This window comes from Chaetomium strumarium, assembly GCF_033439665.1.
Source record: "Chaetomium strumarium strain CBS 333.67 chromosome Unknown B0T15scaffold_7, whole genome shotgun sequence".
Classification (NCBI taxonomy): Eukaryota; Fungi; Ascomycota; class Sordariomycetes; order Sordariales; family Chaetomiaceae; genus Chaetomium; species Chaetomium strumarium.
Window position 1 is genome coordinate 1,896,880 of NW_026944435.1, and position 19,810 is coordinate 1,916,689.

Below are 19,810 nucleotides of genomic sequence, written 5' to 3' on the forward strand. Positions count from 1 at the left end.
GCATCTTTAAATTCATCAATCATAATCCAACGATGCTTCATTCCCGTTGTTGAAACCTCTTGTCTACCCTTGCCTGCCTGTATTTTCCCTTGCGCCGCATATGCCTTTCAACGCCTGGTGTGCCAAACCGAGGGAAGGTGGAACTTCCCCTCTCTCATGACTTGGTGTGATTATGTGGGAAGATTCTGATGAAGTTTCTTCTGCCTCACTCACTCGCTTCCTTACTTCTGGCGAGTGTAAGTCTGCTTGGGGAAGGGGTAGCTGCGATGAGTGGTTAGTCCTGCCGTTCTGGCATTCATGAGTTCATGAATAGGAAATTGTATGCTACGCAAAATAACCACCCCCCAACTCCTGCTCGCGGCTTGCATTTGAGAGGTGTGTGTGTGTGTGTGTGTGTGCGCGCGCGGACGAAAGAGGACTTAGGCATGGGGTAAGAACTTACGAAGGACCAAGCTCCTGAATGCTCAGCCGCGCCAGCCACTGGCCCATGTCAACGCACTCATCCAGCGGGCGCCCCTCGACGACACCGGCGCAGAAACCGCCGGCAAACGCATCGCCCGCACCGTTGGTATCGTTGATCTTCTCTTTCGGGATTTCGTGCACCGGGTACTCCTGGACCTCGTCCTCACCCTGGACCGCGACGACGGTGGGGTCGGTACCCTGTGTGATGATGGCCACGCGCTTGCGCTGCGTGTTCGCCTTGGGGAGGTTGGCCAGCGCCTTGGCAATTTCCTTGACGTCCGTGATGCCGAGGTTGTGAGACTCGGCGTAGGCTGCGGCCTCCGTCTCGTTGCCGATCACGTAGTCCCAGTAAGGGGCGGACGCATCGAGGGGCTCCTTGAAGAATTGCGGGATGAAGGGGGCGGAGAGGGACAGGATGAAAGGCTTGTTCTTGGTGGCGGCTTGGTTGGCGAGCTCCATGATGGCAGGTGGGCAGACTGGAGGATGTTTAGCCATGAGAGCCGGTGGGGGGAAGCAAAAAAACCAGGAAAACTGACCAGTGAAGTGGTAGCCGCCAATATAAAACGCCTCAGCGTTCTCGACAAGGGCCCAAATGTCAGGGCGCTTGAGATGCTCCAGATCGTAGTGGTTGGCGGCACCCAGATCGGTGCACATGCTGCGGTTGTGACCAGTGATGACGACGCCGCAGCGACCCGTAGGGATCTTGGGATCAACGCGGTACTCAACACGCAGACCGGCCTGCTTGCAGGCGTCGCGAAGGATGGCGGCGTACTTGTCATCGCCAGCGCCACCGAGGTAGACAACACTGTTAGGAGGGAGCAAGTACTGGGCACCGCGGGCCGTGTTCTGGGCAGCGCCGCCGGCAATCAACTTGGCATCGTAGTTGTTGAGGAGGTCCTCATAGATGCCTAGGTGCTTCGGCTCGGCCAGAATGGCGTCATTGGCCTTGAGGTCGTACTTCTTCAGCAGCTCTTCGTTGCCGAAGGCCTGGATATCTGTGGGGAGCGCTCATGTCAGACGGGAGGTTTCGGAGACCGAGACTGATGATAGGGGAGAGTATGCTTGGCCGCAGAGGGGTAATATCCTTCTGCCCACTCAATTGAAGGCAACGTAGCTTAAACTCACCGAGGAGAGGGTTCTCCAGGCAGAGTAGTCTGTACTCCTTAGTGGACGCCATGTTGCTGAGCCGGCGGGTGCGGTGAAGGGTGTTGTAGTAAGGGAAAAGATTTGGGCCCCTCTTTTGTTTCGTTGAAGAACAACACCAGCTTATCCTGATGCGGGGCAGTGAAATGGCGGGGTTCTGGAAGCTGCTACCGCCGTGTTCGGCGAAAGCTCTCTTGGTGAAACCACAGGTGAGAGGCTTGGCAAAGACGCCAAAGTTCGAACATACCGTCGATCCTACTCTGAACATGACGAACGGCGCGAGGTGAGTTATCTGTCACTAACTTACTGACATTTGAGAGAAGGTCGGGGAAAGCTCGCCTTAAGAAACACCTCAAAGTAACTTATGTAGGACATGTGCCCACATTCATTGACGTCAGGAGATGGGCCGCTGCACGGCGGTCAATCTCGTCCTTTCGTTTATCCCAGGGTGACGATGTCAGCCGATTCCTAACCTCCGCCTAGACCACGCCGCAGTCACGATTCAACTATGATGCCTCGCTTGTTGCCCCGGAAGCGAGGAGTGCGTGCCTGCTTGATTCCCAAGAGTGGTCCTGACTGCATGTCTCGCTCGCCTTTGATCTGGCGACCCCGGATATTTGAGTACATTGCCCTGTAAACAAGCCTCGTCCCGGCCGCCTTTGGGAATCTTCCATTCATTTCACGGCCATGAATGCTTGCATGAAAGAGCAAGTCTCCCGTCCGCCTTCGCAGTCCCATAACTACAAAGCAGCAAAAGACCAATGCAATCCGATGAACCCCTTGCCCAGATGTAGAACCATAAAAGCCTTTACTCCTTCGTCTTCTGGGTACCACGCAGCAGACCCGTCCTTCTCGCAGCAATAAGACCCGCCTTCTGACCCTGGGCGGCATACCTCGAGATGGTCGACGCCTTACCAATGTGTTGATGGTTACCCTGTAGCGCCTTGTCAGATATAAAACGTTCCCAGGCCAGCCTCCAGATTCTCCAGCACTTACACCACCGTGGGGATGGTCAACCGGGTTCATGGCAACACCGCGAGTCTTGGGCCAGCGGTTGCGCTTGACAGCGAACTTGTGCTTGGCGCGTGACGCCTCTGTAACACTCCTGTCAGAATCCTGATCCCACGCTTTTCCCCATAGAACTTCCACCAGCGGCCGCGGTAGCACGTACTCAGGAGAGGCTTGTCTGTCCTGCCGCCACCAGCGACGATACCGATCATGCCACGGGCGTTGCTGCTGACGACCTTCTTGGCGCCGGACGGGAGCTTGATACGGGTCTTGCCCTCATCGGGGTTGTGGCCGACAACAGTGACGTAGTTGCCGGAGGTGCGGCCGAGAGCACCACGGTCACCGGGCTTCTCCTCGACGTTCGAGACGACGGTACCTTCGGGAACGGAAGCGAGGGGCAGGATGTTGCCGACGGTCAGGGCCGCGTTCTTGCCAGCGTAGACGAACTGGCCGGTGTACATGCCCTCGTTGGCAATGAACGTCTCGGTGACCTTCTTAAACTTGTAGGGCGAGTTGAAGACAACGCGGGCGAGGGGCGCACCACGGCCCGGGTCGTGGATGATCTCCTTCACGATACCCCGGAGGTAGCCATGGCGCTCTGCATAGTCGAGGCTGCGGAACTTCGCCGGGGCCTTCCGCAGACGCGTGTTGGCAGTGAAAATGCTGCCACGACCCTTACGCTGGTTGCGGATCTGGATTCAAAAATAGTGGTCAGTACGCTCTCCAATGCCCAACTTTGCCGACTCATATATCATTCTCAATTCGTAGATCGCTCGGCATAGTCGACGTCTCGGTGTCGGATCTCGTCGAATGATTCGGGTGTTGGAAGAGCAGAGTTCACTTACGACGCGACCCATCTTGCCCTTCCTACTTGGAAATGTGGAAGTGACGGGGTTGACTCGTTGATGAAGGAGGTTGAGGTTGCGACACAGAAAGCTCCAAATCAAAGAAGCGATAATTTTCCCAAATTTCTGTGTGGATGCAGCCGCCACAGCGGACTGGTGTGGCTTGCCCCAGCGAGTGCCCTAACTCGGGGAGGCGGTGTGGCGCTTTGAAGTGGGTCCACCTAAGCTCTGCCGTCATCGGTTTCAAGTGTCAACACCAAGATGGGATCCTCCTTCTGGCCAAAGAAAGCCGTCCATGAATCATGAAGCCAGACGCACGTATGTACGTACGGTAAGGCTCAAGGAACGAAAAGATGTCATTCCGCTTTTCATTTTAATCTCTTCTATTCTCTTTCCCTTCCACCTCCTTATTCTGTTACCTTCATTCGTTCTCCTTCCTTCTCTGCTGTTTTGCTCGATCCGTCGCATAAACCAACGGGGTCTGCCTTTTCTGTACGGAGCTTTGGCCCAGGGTGGGTCGCTTTGAAGGTCGGAGTCAGCACTGGCTTTCCATGTTGTCACTCCGAGAGCAACGCTTTTAAAATGACCTTTTGTGATCGTGTTTGAAAGATTGTCAATATTTGAAAGTCCACTAAAAATGCGACTATCCGCCGCAATCTCAGCATTCCAGTTGACTTGGCCGAGCTACCATCTACGTCGTCGACGGTGCAGGTGACAATTGTTGGCTGACTCTACACTGGTACCTTACTACTAGGTACCGTCGCTAGGTACCGTCCCTACCTTCGGACGTGGATGGGCGATCAGCTGCCGCGGCCCGAACATGTGCCTTGCTTGAACCTCATCCTCTCCGCCTCACGACGTCGCGAATGGACGTTCTCCAGCATTCAGGACATTGAGCATCAACAGCCAATTCAATAAGCTATACAACCGATATGCAAATCCCGTGCTGACATCTATTGTACTTGGCTTCTTGCTAACAAAAGTATAGGTTCTAAATGGTTACGTGTTTGATGAATCGCCTTCGTGTTTGCTTGAGACTTTACTTGGCGACTTCGTGGTGTCCCTACGATTAATCGAAGATAGACGCGTGGCTCTGCTGCGCGGGGCCGGTCGCAATCGAGGGATATAGGGCGCACTCCTAACGCTGCTCAAGCGATTGAGAATACGGGCCCTGTCCATTCATCACTGAATCTCGAAACACCCAACCACTGAGCGGATGTTTCTGCAATATTACAGGGCTGCGTTGCAAGTGCAATGCGCTTTTCGAGTGGCCAGTGCCGGTTGCTGTCATGTGTTTTTTCCTTGCTCTGCGCTGTCCGTTCCCAAGAGCAGCCGATATCTGGTCGCCGCGGTTGCGCCTGTCTGCGCAAGTCTAGACGAGCGTCACTTCATCTCACTGCGTACGGTGTGGCTGAGGGAGCAACGGAGGGTTGTCCAACGCGGCTGTGGAGATGATGCGTGGGTGGCTCCTCCGCGCTGGTTCTGCTCAGCTGCCGCAGAATCTAGGCTGGGAACGACCCGCGCTTGCAAGTCAAAAAAACCAAAGAAGGGGCGCTCGAGTCGATGCCAACAGAGTAGTCGGCAAATACAGCTGTCTAAGGTTTTGGTGAGGCACAACACCACGGTTTTGGAGCTGGATGCGGAGAACAACCCGGTTTATGTATGGGCTTCACGGCGTGGACCGGTTTTGTGAGGGCGAATCTGCCGGCACCGCAACCCTGCTGTCCCACTACAATGTCGACCTCCGTTGTCAACCCCCGGCGATTCTGGCACCGGCTCGACTAATTTACAGCAGGAGCTCTGGGCCGGCGACCGGTGTCGGATGACAATCTGTCCTGCCAGCGCTTTCACTTGGCAGAGACTGGGCACATGCGTGCTTGAGGAATGACGCTGGGAGAGCCGGTTGTTGAGGTTTTGGCCAGGAGAGAAAGTGGGCGGCGACTTGTAGGAAATGGCGGAATGGAGGTTGGCACGGAGCTGGGCGAGGCGCAGGAAGAATGGCCTTGATGGCTTGCTTTCTGCTGGGCACTGGCAGCACGGGCAGCCTTGTCGACAGGAAGTAGGATTATAACAGATGCCTAACCTGATTTATATTGTATGGATTCCGCCTATCACGTTTCCCGGCCGAAGTGAAAGGTAAGCTGGGAGGGCCCGGGCCGTTGTCGCCCAGTACGTAATTTCTTGCAGCCGATCTCTCCATCAACTTTAGTTCTTCACCCTTCCTCCACTTCCCGTGCCAGGCCTTCATCTTAACAACATCCACCGACCAAGGCTGGCAAACCAACGTTAAAATGGCCGAGGACGATTCTTCTGAGTTATCTTCGATTTCGTCTCTGTCGGAGCCGCCTTCAGAAGATGAATTCGATATCCAATTAGAGGAGCAGCATGGCATCCTGAAATTCTTCCACAAGGTCGACAAGAACCCAGCCTTAGAGCCCAGGGAAAAGACGCCGCCGAGACCCAAGCGGGAGCCCTCTCCGCCACATGAATACGTCCTAGCAGATAACCCAGACATTGCCGTACGTGTCTACGCTGTTCATTCGCGTTTCCACCGCGTGGCAACGCGAGAAATCGCACCCTCAACCCGCCAAACTCGAGGCTAACGTTTAGGGCCGCAGTTTATTGTCATGTTCCGCGCGCGGTTCACTGAAGCATTTCCGAAGAGTTTGGCGAATTTCGGACCCCAAGAGCTGGAGCGCGATGTTGTCGAGCCGATTCCAGGCGAGCGCGTCGAGCACTTTCTCTGCGCGCTTCTGAGCTTGCTCTTGAACCGCAAACAAGATGTCAAGTGCGTGCCTCTGTTGAAAGGCGAAGAGGAAGGACCGGTGACAGATATACTGACTCTACTTGACATAGACCTGGCCATTACGACCGCGCTCTCCAAGAAGCCATACAGGTGCACCAAAAGGAATGGGCGAAGGACTGGGAGAGTAAGAACCCACTCGCAGGGCAGGCAACATTTTCCTCAATGACGCCGGTGCAACGGGTATGTACCATCTCCTGGCCTCTCTCACAAAGCACTGTGTGGCACGTTGGCTCTTTGGCAGCATCTGTTAGGTTCGGGTCGGTTTGCTAACATGGTGTCACTAAGCTCACACTATTGCGCACCCTCGTACAATGGACTCTTTCATCGTCAGACGCGGTCAGGACGATTATCAGCCAGCAATACAAAAGCCGACACGACGACGATCTCAACATCCCTCTTAGCGTTCAGCCCTGGGGTAGCGATGGCGACAAGCGGCGATACTTCCTGGTCCAGGGAAATGACGACACTTCGTTCCGCGTATATAGAGAAAGCAATCCGGCTGGCTTGCAGAGAACATGGTGGAGCGTTGCTGGCAGCATTGACGAACTCAAGGCGCTCGCCGAGAAGCTTGAAAACCGGGACGGCGGTCCAAAGGCGAAGACCTTCGCGAAGAGGATTATGAACAGCATCCCGCTATTTGAGGCGACAGAGGAGAAGAGGCGGCGCAGGGAATACCGGCAGATGCGCAAGGAACAGTTCAGACGACCAGAGCCTGGCTTCTCGCTCTACGAGGGTCGCACAAGAGGCAAGCGCATGAAATACACATACTCAGACGACGAGGGAGACTTCTTCTCAGACTCCACAACACGCCGTTCGACCCGCAACACCAGGCAGCACACACCTGCGGAGCCCAGAGGCCCAGTTACAACTGCCAGCGGCCGGCAGGTTCGGGCGCCGAATCGGCTGAACGCGGAGAACGCGAGCGACGGGGCGCCAAGTGCCAACAACAGCGTACAGGGAGATGGCGAGCATCCGGATATGAAGTCCACTACCCGCTCGGGGCGTCCTCAGAGATCCGCCGCTGTTAACCACGGCATGAATGGCTGGACAGCTAGGAAGCGGAAGAGCGAGGAGTATGAATCTTACGAGTCCGAAGAGGAGGAGGGCAGTGAACCCGATTTTGGGGACGATGAGGAGGACGAGCACGTCCCGGACGACGAGGAAGAAGACGAAGAGGAGTTTGAGGAGGAAGACTTGATGGACGAGGAGGGTCTAGACAGCGGCACGCACAAGTCTAGCTTCATCTTCAAGTTCCCGATCAGAGTCGCCTTTGACGAAAACAACAAGGTGCGGCAAATCCCCGGTCCACCGGTGGTAACCGAGAAACACAAGCGCCCTAGGGCGGCGCACCGAAATGTGGTCGTTAGCGATGAATCCGAGGCTAGCGACGCCAGCCCTGCGGAACCCCTCGTTACGGAGCCCGAACCTCCCGCCGCCGAAGTCATTGCCGTCGCCACGAAGCGTATGACACTGGCGGAGCCCGCCGACAAGGTGGCCAGAGCCGATGTCGTTCAAGCGGCTGAACCAGCGGGGAAGTCGGGGGATGATGCAGATCAGCCTATGACGAATGCCGCGGCGGTGGTCAAGTCACCTCCGACGCCCTCGAGCCAGCAGACAACCTCCATGGCTTTTAGGGGCAGCCCCGAGGTTCCCAGGTCTGCTCCTCTTTTTGCCGACATAGACCCCGCTAAGTGACGGGAATTTTGGGGATGTATTGTTTCTTAACGAGTCTGGTATGAGAAAGGCGTTCGGCACTATGTTAGCGCATGCGGCAGAGCACGAGAGAAAGAAGTCTAGCGGCATGAAGGCATTTGGGCGGTCTGTCTCATCCAAAGACGGAAGGCTCTTGGGCTACGGGAGTGGGCGGCAAAACGGGTTTGTATCTGATATGCCAGCAGACTCTTGGTCCGTAATAGATTTGTTTTATCCGCAACATTCTAGCTACCTGAGAAACCCAGGTTTTACTTAGAATGCTAAGGGCTGCAGAATGACGGGCTATGTTGAGTTCTGGGTTGGTATTACCATATGCCCCTCTACCACGCCCTTCTCCTTACACCGACCTTCCGTTCGGGTGGTATGGGCCAGTTGTTAACTCCATACCACCACCTTCTCACTCTCGCCCCGATTGATGACCCATGGATCTGTGCATTTCGGTTCCAGTACTGCCATCCACAGATAGCCAAGTTGTAGAGGATGCCCTGCACAAGCGGCATCATGACCTGTTGCGCACTAGTATTAGCCCAGCTTTCTTCTCCCCAGCCTCTATCCCATTGGACTAGGGACAGGCCGAGTAAGCAAAAGAACCCTTACTTGATCCCTCACCGTAATCCACCCAACCTTCCACCACGTATCCGCATTCCGTATGCTCCACAAGTAGCTCTGCTCAAAGCGCAGGTCGGGCATCGGCGGGAGGTTGTGCCGCCGCGGACGCGGCGTGATGCGCGATCTGTAGAACTCGTCTTCCTCCTCTTCCTCCCCTTCTGTGCCCTCGGTCACATCATCAATGCCGCCATCGTCGGGGAAGACCGGCTCGAGGCGGACGGGCTCCTTCTTAGAGGTTGCTGTTGACGGGTTCAGATCGTGTTGGGGCGATGGGTCGCGCTGGAGATGTGCGGTTTGGACCGTCTCGGCTACTTGGAGAGGCAAGGAGCTGGCCATTGCGCCTTCTGTCTGGTTTCTGAACGACTAGTGGCAACTTGAATCTACCACGTTGCGTGGCTTAGTACAGAGCTGAGTATTGTCGGTCTCGAGGGTACAGTGGGTCGAGGTCGAGATGCTGTTGAGCACGACGAGGTCTTTGTAACATCAACGCATCATCTGGTCAAGCTAAGAACCCCACCAGATGAGATGAACGCAGCTAAGAGAACTGTGGTACGGATACGTAAGGTAGGTACCGTTCCTAGTATGTATTGTACAATACAATACATACTCACAGTACAACCCCAGTTTAAGAGTTTGATATAGTTTAAACACTTGGTGGAGTTTTAACTACTAGTACTAGTACCTTACAATCCTCAAGGCTGCGCAAGCTTTTTGCTCGTTCATCCTCGGACCTATATATATGTATACACTAATAAACACTTGAAGTGAACAGGCTGATGCAATCCCATCTCAACCTCGAAGAATGAAGCAGGCCCCACATCCTTCACAGGAACTGACGCCAAACCTGGCCAACAAGCTGTTCGCCAGGGTCCGGAACCGTAAAGACCAATGACAGATCGATTTAGGCTGCCCAGCGGGGTCTATGAGCCACTGAGCGCCACTCAGCCCCCAGCCCATAAAAAGCTTCATCAACGGCGAAACCCCTCTCACATTAAACCCCACCACATCCAGAATTCAGGTTTCAAAGACGAGAGCCTGCTACATTAGAAAAACGAACGTCTGCTTTTCTCTTCGTGAGGAGGGGTTAGGCGAGATCTACCTTCCAAGTTTTTGTTTTCGCACCATCCTTCAACATGAGCGACCCTAACGCCAGCGAGGCGGAGAAGAACGTAGGTCGCGCGCGAAATTCAAGGCTGGCACCACAGTTGTCGCTGACAATCCGCCCGACAGATTGAGATCTGGAAGGTGAAGAAGCTGATCAAGCGCCTTGAGGCTGCTCGTGGAAATGGCACCAGCATGATTTCCCTGATCATCCGTAAGTCACTCCGCCATTCGGCACGGGGTGCCGCACCCACCTTAAATGTCGAACGCCGCTGACAAACCCCCCTTGTCAGCGCCGAAGGACCAGGTCTCTCGTGCAGCCAAGATGTTGGCTGAAGAATACGTATGTTTCTCCATACTGCCTGCCACAGTACTGGGGCCATTCTAGACGCGATCTAACCCGGGTCAAAGGGTACCGCGTCGAACATTAAGTCGCGTGTTAACCGCCAGTCCGTCCTGTCGGCCATCACATCGACACAGCAGCGTCTCAAGCTGTACAACAAGGTCCCGCCTAACGGCCTCGTCGTATACTGCGGTGAAATCCTGACTTCGGAAGGCAAAGAGCGGAAGGTCAACATCGATTTCGAGCCTTTCAAACCCATCAACACCTCCCTCTACCTCTGCGACAACAAATTCCACACCGAGGCCCTTGCCGAGCTGCTCGAGTCGGACCAGAAGTTCGGCTTCATCGTCATGGACGGTAACGGCGCGCTGTTCGGCACCCTCAGCGGCAACACCCGCGACGTCGTCCAGAAGTTCTCCGTCGATCTTCCCAAGAAGCACGGCCGTGGTGGTCAGTCCGCTCTGCGTTTCGCGCGTTTGAGAGAGGAGAAGCGGCACAATTACGTCCGCAAGGTGGCCGAGTTGGCGGTGCAGAACTTCATCACCAATGATAAGGTCAACGTTGCTGGCATTGTCCTGGCCGGTTCTGCCGACTTCAAGAACGACCTCAACGCGTCGGACATGTTCGACCAGCGTCTGCAGGCCAAGGTCATCAAGGTGGTGGATGTGTCGTATGGCGGTGAGAACGGCTTCAACCAGGCCATCGAGCTGTCGTCCGAAACACTGGGCAATGTCAAGTTCATCCAGGAGAAGAAGCTGATCGGCAAGTACTTCGAAGAGATCAGCCAGGACACGGGCCGGGTCTGTTACGGTATTGAAGACACGCTCAAGGCGCTGGAACTGGGCGCTGTTGAGACGCTCATTGTCTTTGAGAACCTTGAGGTCACCCGCTGGGTGCTGAAGGATAGCAGCGGCAGCGAGATCATTCTGCACACCACCAAGCAGCAGGAGCAGGCCAGCCGGGACAAGTTTATGGACAAGGAGACGGGACAGGAGATGGAGGTGGTCTCGCAGGAGTCCTTCCTAGAGTGGATCGCAGAACACTACAAGGATTTCGGCACAACTCTCGAGTTCGTCTCCGACCGGTCGACCGAAGGCAACCAGTTCGTCAAGGGCTTCGGCGGCATCGGAGGCATCCTCCGGTACAAGGTCAACTTTGAGCAGTTAGCCGAAGTGGACGACGATGATGACTACTATGACGATTGACAGTTTGATTCCCTCGTTGAGCACGAGGGACACGGAACCGAAGCCATCACGTCCGAGCCGACGAAACTGCATGCCGACCAGGCCGGCGCCGCGCCGCGGAGCCCGGGGAAACTCCCGCTCGCCCAGCGGCGGCTGTTGAAGGGTTTCAAGGAAGCCCCAAGTCACAGCCACCAGGTGTCGCGCCCCAGCCCGCTCCGCTCTGTGATGACGGCTTCTTGAGTTGAGGCGGCGGATTAGGAGGTGCGTCGGGATTTTCCATAACCAGCACCCCCTCAGGCCTTTGCTGATATCGTTTCCGCAGGATGTTTGCCCGTAAGACCGGGAAGTCGGACAAGGTCATTGCAGGGCATCAGTCGCAAGATTGATTTGGACATGCTTGGGGACATGCGCTGGTCGGGGTAGCGGCAGCTCCTGGTACGCGGACAGTCGCTCCAAGCCACGCAGTGTCTGTTCGATCTTTACTGTCAATCCGGTATATCGTGGAGAGAGGTAGCTAGTGGCAAATCGACGCTCGTTTGAGAAAATCCTCCCGTTGCGGTGACTACTAGTATAGGACGATTTAGTAGCCCGGTGAATGCGGTTAGAACCTCAGGCTGGTGTCCATCACCCCCTGAGGTAGAGGTTTACATGTGTACCGCACCGAAACGGTAGTAGAGACAGTGGAAGGCCGGAGCCGAATTCGGCTGCTTTTTCACATCCTGCGGGGCCTCGCGCGCAATTTTCAAGAGTCCGATAGTGCAAGGCGGGGTCTGTGAGTATTAAACTGATCGGCCCGCTCAGGGGCGACTTTCAAGCTCCGGTCATCGAACCAACTACTACACCGTTACCTCGTGTCAATGCCCGAACTATCCTCGGCGCAAGTTGATTTGACCGGCTCCTAGCAAACTTGTCCTCGTTTTGGCCGCCTCTGCGCTGATATGCTCATGTAGCCCCGGAAAGCTAGGGTGGCCATCATTTCCACTCACCCGTTATGGCAACACCGGGCATGTTGCACGGCCCAAGGCCGGAGGACCACAACTCCAACAGGGCCGTCGCCTTCCTCGGCCCCCTCAATTCCTACTCGCATCAGGTATGAAAGGCCTCATTGTTGCAGCTTGCAAAGGCTCACCACCCCATGTAGGCCACAAAAAATGCCTTCGCCGAGGACAGTTGGCAGCTTGAGCCAACGGGGACAATAAAAGGTTCATAATGACTTCGTTCATCCCCAGCCCCAGCTTCGCCCAGTATGAGCAGCGTGTGTTGACTCCCGGGTGCAGAAGTCTTTGATTGCGTCCAGTCCAGCCGGACTGCCTACGGCGTCGTGCCCTTCGAAAACTCCACCCATGGCACGGTCACCTTCACGCTGGACAGCTTGGCCGACCGCGCAGGGGAGTACGCAGATGTTGTCGTCTGTGACGAGGTCTACCTCGACGTGCATCATTTCCTTCTTGGCCGCTTATTATCACCACCACCACCATCATCATCATCATCATCCCCATCGGCAGCGGCATCGGCATCGGGACCACCATCATCAGCATCAGCATCAGCATCAGCTCCAGTACCAGGAAGGGAAGAAGAGGGAAAAGAAGCCAAAAGGGGCGTCCCGCTGTCCCCCTTGTCCCACATCCGCCGCGTCTACTCGCACCCACAAGCCTTCGGCCAGACGAGCGCGTTCCGGCACCGCTATCTGGGCCACGCGGAATCCATTGACGTCAGCTCCACCTCGCGCGCCGCCGAGCTCGCCGCGGCCGACCCGGCCGGGGCCAGCGCGGCCATTGCGAGCGAGTGGGCCGGGAAAGCGGCCGGGCTGGACGTGCTTGCGCGGTGCGTGGAGGATCGCGAGGATAACACGACACGCTTCTTCGTCCTCCGCAGGCGGGAGGGAGGAGAAGAAGAAGAAGAAGTTGAGCAGGGAGGGGGCAATCCGGGTGGGAACGGGGTGCATCGGGCGTATGAGGGGGGCAAGTACAAGAGCCTGGTGTCGTTTACGGTGCCGCATCGGCGGGCAGGAGCGCTAGCGGATGTGTTGGATTGTTTTAGGGCGAGGGCGCTGAACTTGACCAGCATTAGCAGCGTGCCCAGCCTGGATGCGCCGTTTCAGTATCTTTTCTTTGTGGAGTTTGAGGGTAGCAGGTATGATGATCCCGAGGGAAGGGTCAGTGGTGTGTTGGGGGATCTGGAGAGGGTTGCCGAACGGTGGAGGTGGTTAGGCAGTTGGCAGAGCGGGAGGCAGAGGGAAAGGGCGTGAGCATCAACTGCTTGAGTCATGAGGGGCCACACAGCAGCAAGAGTTTAGATACCAGATGGGAAAGGAACAGGCAGAACCCTAACCCCGGTAACTAGTATCCGTACTGCATATCTCACCAACGATTCTCATTCATAACCCGACCTCATCCAAACAACACCACCCGTTCAGACCAAACTTGGCTTATACATATCCCATGTAATAATGCGTTCTCTAGTGCTCTCCCCGCTCTTTCGCCTTCGCAACCCACCACATCACACCCGTCACTGTCTCAAACAACCCCAACTCCTCGTCCCCAAAGAAAGCACCCTCAATTTCTCCTCCTCCTCACCATCGCCAACTCCCGAATTCAACCCGGACACCTACCTCCTCTCCGCCCAGTCCAAATTCGCCTCCCAACCGCCAACCATCATCCCGGACATCCTCTCCCCAACCCCGTCCCACTTGCTCACCCTCTCCCTGGCAGACCACATCCCCTCCCTCTTCCCGCCCGACCATGCCCTCAAGAGACGCCTACCATCGGCCCTGGCGTCGTCGTCGCCGGCAGAAGGAGAAGAAGAAGAAGAAGACCTCGTCCTCCCGCAGGGCCATCACATGGTCTATTTCCCCCTGCAGCTGTCCCCCTCACGACTGATGCCCGACGGCACCGACCCGGCGCACTGGCCCGGCGGGCCGTTCCAGCGGCGCATGTGGGCCGGCGGGGAGGTGGTCTTCCGTCCCGGCTGGGCGAGGGCGATGCGAGTCGACGGGAGGCGGGCGGTGTGCGTGGAGAGCGTGGGGGCACGGCCCGTGCTGAGGCAGGACGACAAGGTGTTTGTGGAGGTGCGGAGGCGGTATGGGGTTGGGGAGAGGGACGAGGCGAATGGTTGTGGGAGGGAGCGCATGTCGGATGAGGAGATTGCGAGGAAGATTGTGGACGGGGACGGGGATGGGGCTGTGATTGAGGAGGTCAGACGGTTGGTGTTTCTGAAGAGGCGGCGCGAAGGCCAGGAGGATAAGGCGGTGGTGGCGAAGAGGGCGGTCAAAGGTGAGGTTACTGCTGTTTTTTTCTTTATTTTCTCTATCTTGGTTATGGATACTTTCGGTGGTTTCTGGCTGACCGACACCAATCAGCCTCTGCCATACCCGAATTTGTCTTCCCCCTCAAGCCCGACGCAACCCTCCTCTTCCACTTCAGCGCGCTCACGTACAACGCCCACGCCATCCACCTCGACCCGGACTATTGCCGCAGCCAGGAAGGCTACAAGGGCCTCCTCGTCCACGGCCCGCTGAGCATGGTGCTCATGCTCTCGGCGCTGCGCGGTTGTTTGGCGCGGTTGCAGTCCCAAGCGCAGAAGCCCCGTCCTACTGCGGCCCGCAAGAGCAGCGCTCCAGGGGAGGAGGAGCAGCCATGGAAGACGCCTTATATCAAGTCTTTGAACTACCGCAACCTTGCCCCGCTCTACGTGAACGAGGAGATGAGGGTGTGCCTGCGGAGGACCAAGGCAGAAGGTGACGGTCTCCAGTGGGATGTGTGGGTTGAGGGCCCTGACGGCGGGCTCGCTGTGAAGGGGCATGCCGTTACAACGGATGTCGTCCAATAGCCAGTCAGGCAGGGCGTGAGAAGGGTGGTCTATAATGAGCTTTCCCAGACAGATGTCATGATGTCCCAACCAACTGACCGTTCACAAAAGGCAATGATGTAAAATTACTGATTACTACTTTCCAGTTTTTGATCTTTGGGTATCTAGATATGCATGTATCCTACAAGCGCAAAACACCGTCCGCTTTCCCCAGCCCATCCATACCTTACCACTATTATACAGTATTTACAGAGACATGCGAAATCGCATGGGCCAAAGTCGGCGCAGCCCAGAATGTTTCAAAACACGGACACGCTAAACGTCAAACCCGGCCGCACGGAAGTCATCCATCATCTTCCGGAACAGATCATCATCCCCTTCGAGCCTCGCCTCATGGGCCGGCCCCGTCGACTCGTCCACAACCCGGATCTGCGGTCGATCTTGGCCCGGGTCCTCCGCTGGCGTCTCGACCTCCGACACTGGGTCCAGCGTCTCGGTCGGGCTCTCCACCCCTCGGAGAACAGCATCACCGTTGTAGCCGGCGTCCCTGTCGTGCTGTGTCGGGGATGGTAGGGCGTGGTCAAGCGCGGCCTCGAACTCCTCCAGGGATATGGACTCGATGGAGATCGTCGGGAGATGGAGGGAACCCGCCGTGGTAGTGGTATTCGCGCGGGCGCCAGAGTTTCCGCTCGATGGCGGCCTAGCCGGGCCGGTGGGGGGCGGGGCCAAGTCCAGAGCGTTCCAACCGTCCTCGTCCGAGAGCAGGCACATCCCCGAGCTGTTGGTGCGCCGGTGGGTGTGGCGATGGGGCGACAACGGCGCCTCCTCCTGCCGCGGTGAAGCGGAGGATGACAATTTCGCCTCCGACGCGGCACGGTTCGCTTGCAGACGCGCCTCGAGAGCGGCAAACTGCTTGTCGAGCACCTCCCGCAGCAGCGACTCCTCTTCCTTCAGCAAGTCCCGGATCGCGACCGGGTTGGGGTTCCCAGCGGAGACGGTCCCCTGTGCCGAGAGGGCTACCGACGAGGGCGTGCGCTGCAAGCCGCGGAGGACGTTTCGCCAGATGGCGCGACGCTCGGCATCGGGGAAGGGGAAGTGGATGAGGGAGCTGTTGGACTGGACTGAGTCGACCAGGAAGCGCAGCGAGGTCAGGTTGAGGTTGTTGTCGCGGCAGTCGACCGCGAGGAGCGTGTTGTTCTCCGCGAGAACGCGGCCGAGAATGCCCGCATCGTCGTGCAGGTTCTGGTTTCGGATCCGGAGGTGCGTCATTGTTTTGTTCAGAGCCATCCCGCTGAGCGAGCGGCCGAAGCCCTTGGCTAGCTGTCCATCGTCGAGCTTGCCGCTAAATCCGGACAGGTCCAAACTCCTAATGGACGTGTTGCGTGCAAAGAAGTCGTGGAGCGTAGTGACCAGCTCTTCGCTGCATCGCCCGTGCGATGAGGGCGATGGGGCAGTGCCTGCAAGGCTCAGGAGAGAGAGGTGTTTTGTCTCTGTCAGTGCTCTGATCAGAGATAGGTAGTTGCTTTCGTCTCTAAATTCTATCATCTCGATCTCAAGGCCGGCGGGGCCTTTCTGCTCCCGAATGGCTGCCACAAGGTCTTCAATCCCGTCCTCGATAGGGTTGCCGCTAAGGCTGAGATGCACCCCGCAGTTCTCACCGACGGCACGAAAAAGTCTTGCTGCCTGTGAGCCTGTGATCCCGCAGTGGTTGAGAACTAGCTTGTGAAATCTCAAGGGTTGTCCCGTGTCTTCCCTAGAATTTCGATAGTGGAGGAACTGCTCCAGGTCCTGGAATGTCGCATCGTCGAGCTGGAAGCTGGTCAGCAGATCAATCTAGGGGGGCCGACTTGGCAGTAAGTAATGCTAACCTTATACCCGGAGATGTTGAGCTCCTCCAGCCGCTTCATGCATTCAAGCGCCGTAAATGGGAGCAGCGACCCATCCATGGAGCTCTCAGCCTGGATGGTACCACTCAGGTTCAGTTCCCTAATCTCGGTAAGGTACAGGAGCAGTCCGGGTAAGACGTGGGCGGGAAGGCGGCCAGGATTTCCGGATACGGAGAGCGATTGGAGCAGTCCTGTGGGCTCAGAGAGAGGCGACAGGATCATGTCCCGGAGACCTGCATCGTCGAGGCCGCAATACGACACATCGAGGGCTTGGATGGCTCCTATCTTGATCGTCTCCGCTGCAAAGCACGAGTCTCAGCAACCATCGAGACACTTTCAGGGGTGGGGGGTAGCCAATGCTTAATCTTACCAAGGCCGTCAACGTCGGACGGAGGCAGGATGTTCCCGCTGATGATGAGGCGGTTGCATTTCGTAATTCCCGATTTGAGTAGGTTCAGAATCGGCGCAAGGAACTGGAGGCTGTGGTCCTTGTTTTCATGTTGCGCCAAGCGGGAGGGAAGAGATCTGCTGCAGTTCCTAAGGTCGATCTGACGGAGCGTCTCGGAGCAGAAAGCCAAGGCGTGGAATTCCTGATGCAGTACGGGACTAGTTCTCAGCACCTCGATCTCTTCAGGGCCAAGAGCAACACCTGAGGAAGTCAGCAGATGAGCAACGCTCCCGAGGCAACGGAGCTCTTACAGGTACGGCTCAGGTAAGCGATGTTCACTCTCCTAAGCGTGTTGTCCTCGAGCCCGTAAAGCACTGACAAGTCGACATCCCTGAATGACAGTGAGTTGAAGTAGTCGTTGTATCGCAGCGCACGCAAGACCGCCAGCACCTGCAGGGGCGAATACGAGCCACGCCTTGCAGGAAGCAGCCGAAACTCGGGAGCAAAGCGCGTCTTCCAGTTGATCTCCCACCCGACAGACTCGCATCGATATGCCGCCAGATACGCATCGAGCGTCCGCTTGAAGCACCCAAAGTCTTCCTTGGGCACAAGATACTGTGGCTCTTTCAGTCCCGAGACGAGAAAGACCTCCCTGCTTTGCCACAGCTGCGGCCAGGCAGGCTTGAGGAAGCGATCTGCGGTCCCAAACGCGCGAGTGATCTGTCGATAGTAACGGCTTGATAGCTCGAGCGTAACAGGGGCTTTGAAAGGGTCACTGGCTTCTATTAGCTCCAACGTGGGCCCTCCAGCTCTCGGAATCACAACATCTTACCGGAATGTGATGTTGAAGCGCTCTTCATGGAGTTCCCAATTCCCTTCAAAGCACTCCAAAGTGACCAGGCCGTACGTCTTATGTCGGCAGATGGGGTCTCCGGTCTTCGGCTTCTGAATCTCAACCAGATGGCAGAAATAGGTCCCAATAACGAGGTAGAACGCAGGGCCTTCCTGAGACTTTTTCGTAGCATCCTCGAGTTTGGGCATGTATTCCCTCCGGGTCTGGCCCCGTGGAACAACCGGAAAGATGTCGGGCTTGCGGTGCTGGGACTTGGGCTCCTCAAACTCATGCACCCTGTCTAATAGTGCCTTGACGTTCCGTGAATGGAGCGCAGAGTCGTTCTCGTCCTGGTGATCAGCCCGCATGGCTCGGATGATGTGGGCCATCAGCTCGTTGCGTTCGGCGGGACTGTGGAAGAAGAAATCCGCGCGGCAGAACAAGTGGCTGGCGAGTGGGTTCCTCCACCACACTTCGAACCCGAATGATGTGCGTACGTTTTCTTCTATGAAGACAGACACGATTGAGGCCACTGGTACGACGAGCAGCGGCTCGGGGGCCGAGCTCCTGGTGCCATGCTTTCCTCCACCTTCCGTCGCCAATCCCGGAAAGAGCGCGAGAGCATCAGCGCGGTTCTTCGCCTTGACAAGGTACTCTCTTGTGACCACCAGATACGGCGTCTTGGTCTTCAGCAAATGTGTGTCTGACTCGAGCGGGCCGAAACCCTCGATATGCTGCGTTTCCCAGTTGACAGTCGAAGTCGAGGTCGCGTGGACTAAGCTTAGACTGTCGGTGGTGGAGAGAGAGAATCGACTACCGTCGGCGGAGATGGTCGAGCCACGGCGACTGTGAGGGCCGAGGAGAGACGAAGAGGACGGCGGTCTCTGTTTTGATAGCCTTCGGCTATGGTTGGGAAAGCTGCTGGCTCGTTCGGGGGCCAGATCCCGCTCCGTGTTGCTGAATGAGCGCCATGGCCGCCTTTTAATGGAGCTGAGCGAGAAGGTCTTGTGGTCGCTCTCGGGGTTGGCCAGGGAGCTTGGTACCGTTGTTCCGGAACCAGTGGAATCGGACCGGTCGAACTCGGGCACGCTCGTGGCTGCCGTGGGGCCGGGTCTCTTCATGACCTTCAGGCCCGGAGCAGCCATCACGGTGGGCCTGATACCATGCGTGGTCGTCTTCGATGCAGTGCGTCGGCGGTCCGGAGACGGCGTGTAAGATGCAACAAGGCACAAGAGGTGCAGGAAGCGACCGATGGAGTGGTGAAACGAGCTTCAGGTTCGCTATCTTGTCGTTTTCAAGAAGGGGCCGGATCTGATGAAGAGAAGAAAGATGCAAGTGCAGAAACTACGGTCGAAACGAACTGCCACTTGCTGCTCAGGGGACAGCAGCAAAACGTGAGTACCTTAAGTTGGAAGCTCGGATCACAATCCGCGATCGAGTTTGGATGGGGCCACAGTCCAGGACACGGTGCACACTGGAGGTACGGTAGCTTAGGAATATGAACGGCGGATGGGAAGAAGATTGATTCAGTAACCGATTAATGAAGCGAAGGAGAACTGGAGAAGACAAGCTACACAATTGTGGTAGCTACCACTTGCCTTCGTATTCCACCCCGGAAATACCTTCGGCAGCGGGGCGCAATTCGATCCAGGGCTGGAAGCATCGCTGCGGAGACTGTCGGTC

At 56.7% G+C, this 19,810-nt stretch overlaps 9 protein-coding genes across 9 annotated transcripts; 5 read left to right on the top strand and 4 right to left on the bottom strand.

Annotated features, from left to right (window-relative positions):
* Positions 1-221: 221 nt before the first annotated feature.
* B0T15DRAFT_496953 (Ribokinase-like protein) lies at positions 222-1,639 on the bottom strand (the record flags this gene model as incomplete). The annotated part of the gene is made up of 4 exons (XM_062867228.1): positions 222-261; positions 443-938; positions 999-1,457; positions 1,588-1,639. The coding sequence occupies 4 exons, from the start codon at positions 1,637-1,639 to the stop codon at positions 222-224; spliced, it is 1,047 nt and encodes a 348-aa protein (XP_062718267.1).
* Positions 1,640-2,413: 774 nt separating this feature from the next.
* Positions 2,414-3,470, bottom strand: B0T15DRAFT_514521 (60S ribosomal protein L2-like protein; the record flags this gene model as incomplete). Its single annotated transcript, XM_062868128.1, has 4 exons — positions 2,414-2,539; positions 2,602-2,699; positions 2,777-3,305; positions 3,459-3,470. The coding sequence occupies 4 exons, from the start codon at positions 3,468-3,470 to the stop codon at positions 2,414-2,416; spliced, it is 765 nt and encodes a 254-aa protein (XP_062718268.1).
* A 454-nt stretch (positions 3,471-3,924) lies between these two features.
* B0T15DRAFT_543075 (uncharacterized protein) lies at positions 3,925-5,577 on the top strand. Its single transcript, XM_062869957.1, has one exon. It carries the CDS (start codon positions 4,675-4,677, stop codon positions 5,149-5,151), a length of 477 nt encoding a protein of 158 aa, XP_062718269.1. The 5' UTR covers positions 3,925-4,674; the 3' UTR covers positions 5,152-5,577.
* Positions 5,578-5,581: 4 nt separating this feature from the next.
* B0T15DRAFT_543076 (uncharacterized protein) lies at positions 5,582-8,142 on the top strand. The gene is made up of 4 exons (XM_062869958.1): positions 5,582-5,977; positions 6,077-6,246; positions 6,315-6,444; positions 6,550-8,142. The coding sequence occupies exons 1-4, from the start codon at positions 5,750-5,752 to the stop codon at positions 7,957-7,959; spliced, it is 1,938 nt and encodes a 645-aa protein (XP_062718270.1). The 5' UTR covers positions 5,582-5,749; the 3' UTR covers positions 7,960-8,142.
* B0T15DRAFT_543077 (uncharacterized protein) lies at positions 8,143-9,216 on the bottom strand. Its single transcript, XM_062869959.1, has 2 exons — positions 8,575-9,216; positions 8,143-8,483 (listed from the first exon to the last, which is right to left on the bottom strand). Exons 1-2 carry the CDS (start codon positions 8,920-8,922, stop codon positions 8,298-8,300), a joined length of 534 nt encoding a protein of 177 aa, XP_062718271.1. The 5' UTR covers positions 8,923-9,216; the 3' UTR covers positions 8,143-8,297.
* Positions 9,217-9,719: 503 nt separating this feature from the next.
* On the top strand, positions 9,720-11,235 carry B0T15DRAFT_487609 (peptide chain release factor eRF1/aRF1; the record flags this gene model as incomplete). Its single annotated transcript, XM_062866450.1, has 4 exons — positions 9,720-9,755; positions 9,817-9,901; positions 9,981-10,030; positions 10,099-11,235. 4 exons carry the CDS (start codon positions 9,720-9,722, stop codon positions 11,233-11,235), a joined length of 1,308 nt encoding a protein of 435 aa, XP_062718272.1.
* Positions 11,236-11,970: 735 nt separating this feature from the next.
* On the top strand, positions 11,971-13,602 carry B0T15DRAFT_543082 (Prephenate dehydratase-domain-containing protein). The gene is made up of 3 exons (XM_062869960.1): positions 11,971-12,304; positions 12,356-12,416; positions 12,492-13,602. Exons 1-3 carry the CDS (start codon positions 12,206-12,208, stop codon positions 13,460-13,462), a joined length of 1,131 nt encoding a protein of 376 aa, XP_062718273.1. The 5' UTR covers positions 11,971-12,205; the 3' UTR covers positions 13,463-13,602.
* A 22-nt stretch (positions 13,603-13,624) lies between these two features.
* B0T15DRAFT_307613 (uncharacterized protein) lies at positions 13,625-15,189 on the top strand. Its single transcript, XM_062863884.1, has 3 exons — positions 13,625-13,657; positions 13,926-14,486; positions 14,573-15,189. The coding sequence occupies exons 2-3, from the start codon at positions 14,054-14,056 to the stop codon at positions 15,040-15,042; spliced, it is 903 nt and encodes a 300-aa protein (XP_062718274.1). The 5' UTR covers positions 13,625-13,657; positions 13,926-14,053; the 3' UTR covers positions 15,043-15,189.
* On the bottom strand, positions 15,034-19,469 carry B0T15DRAFT_307619 (uncharacterized protein). Its single transcript, XM_062863885.1, has 5 exons — positions 18,128-19,469; positions 17,607-18,070; positions 17,278-17,556; positions 16,890-17,206; positions 15,034-16,830 (listed from the first exon to the last, which is right to left on the bottom strand). The coding sequence occupies exons 1-5, from the start codon at positions 19,270-19,272 to the stop codon at positions 15,337-15,339; spliced, it is 3,699 nt and encodes a 1,232-aa protein (XP_062718275.1). The 5' UTR covers positions 19,273-19,469; the 3' UTR covers positions 15,034-15,336.
* Positions 19,470-19,810: the final 341 nt, after the last annotated feature.

What these genes read in the sequence shown, in the direction of transcription:
- B0T15DRAFT_543077 (XM_062869959.1), bottom strand. Translation starts at nt 8,922, where the DNA reads ATGGCCAGCTCCTTGCCTCTCCAAGTAGCCGAGACGGTCCAAACCGCA. An exon ending in GGATTACGGTGAGGGATCAA is followed by an intron (nt 8,484 to 8,574) that starts GTAAGGGTTCTT and finishes AGTGCGCAACAG; the next exon opens with GTCATGATGCCGCTTGTGCA.
- B0T15DRAFT_307619 (XM_062863885.1), bottom strand. Translation starts at nt 19,272, where the DNA reads ATGGCTGCTCCGGGCCTGAAGGTCATGAAGAGACCCGGCCCCACGGCA. An exon ending in CGCTTACCTGAGCCGTACCT is followed by an intron (nt 17,557 to 17,606) that starts GTAAGAGCTCCG and finishes TGACTTCCTCAG; the next exon opens with GTGTTGCTCTTGGCCCTGAA. An exon ending in TCAACATCTCCGGGTATAAG is followed by an intron (nt 16,831 to 16,889) that starts GTTAGCATTACT and finishes ACCAGCTTCCAG; the next exon opens with CTCGACGATGCGACATTCCA.
- B0T15DRAFT_543082 (XM_062869960.1), top strand. Translation starts at nt 12,206, where the DNA reads ATGGCAACACCGGGCATGTTGCACGGCCCAAGGCCGGAGGACCACAAC. An exon ending in TCAATTCCTACTCGCATCAG is followed by an intron (nt 12,305 to 12,355) that starts GTATGAAAGGCC and finishes CACCCCATGTAG; the next exon opens with GCCACAAAAAATGCCTTCGC. An exon ending in GCCAACGGGGACAATAAAAG is followed by an intron (nt 12,417 to 12,491) that starts GTTCATAATGAC and finishes TCCCGGGTGCAG; the next exon opens with AAGTCTTTGATTGCGTCCAG.
- B0T15DRAFT_307613 (XM_062863884.1), top strand. Translation starts at nt 14,054, where the DNA reads ATGGTCTATTTCCCCCTGCAGCTGTCCCCCTCACGACTGATGCCCGAC. An exon ending in GGCGAAGAGGGCGGTCAAAG is followed by an intron (nt 14,487 to 14,572) that starts GTGAGGTTACTG and finishes GACACCAATCAG; the next exon opens with CCTCTGCCATACCCGAATTT.
- B0T15DRAFT_543076 (XM_062869958.1), top strand. Translation starts at nt 5,750, where the DNA reads ATGGCCGAGGACGATTCTTCTGAGTTATCTTCGATTTCGTCTCTGTCG. An exon ending in AACCGCAAACAAGATGTCAA is followed by an intron (nt 6,247 to 6,314) that starts GTGCGTGCCTCT and finishes TACTTGACATAG; the next exon opens with ACCTGGCCATTACGACCGCG. An exon ending in CAATGACGCCGGTGCAACGG is followed by an intron (nt 6,445 to 6,549) that starts GTATGTACCATC and finishes GGTGTCACTAAG; the next exon opens with CTCACACTATTGCGCACCCT.
- B0T15DRAFT_543075 (XM_062869957.1), top strand. Translation starts at nt 4,675, where the DNA reads ATGTTTCTGCAATATTACAGGGCTGCGTTGCAAGTGCAATGCGCTTTT.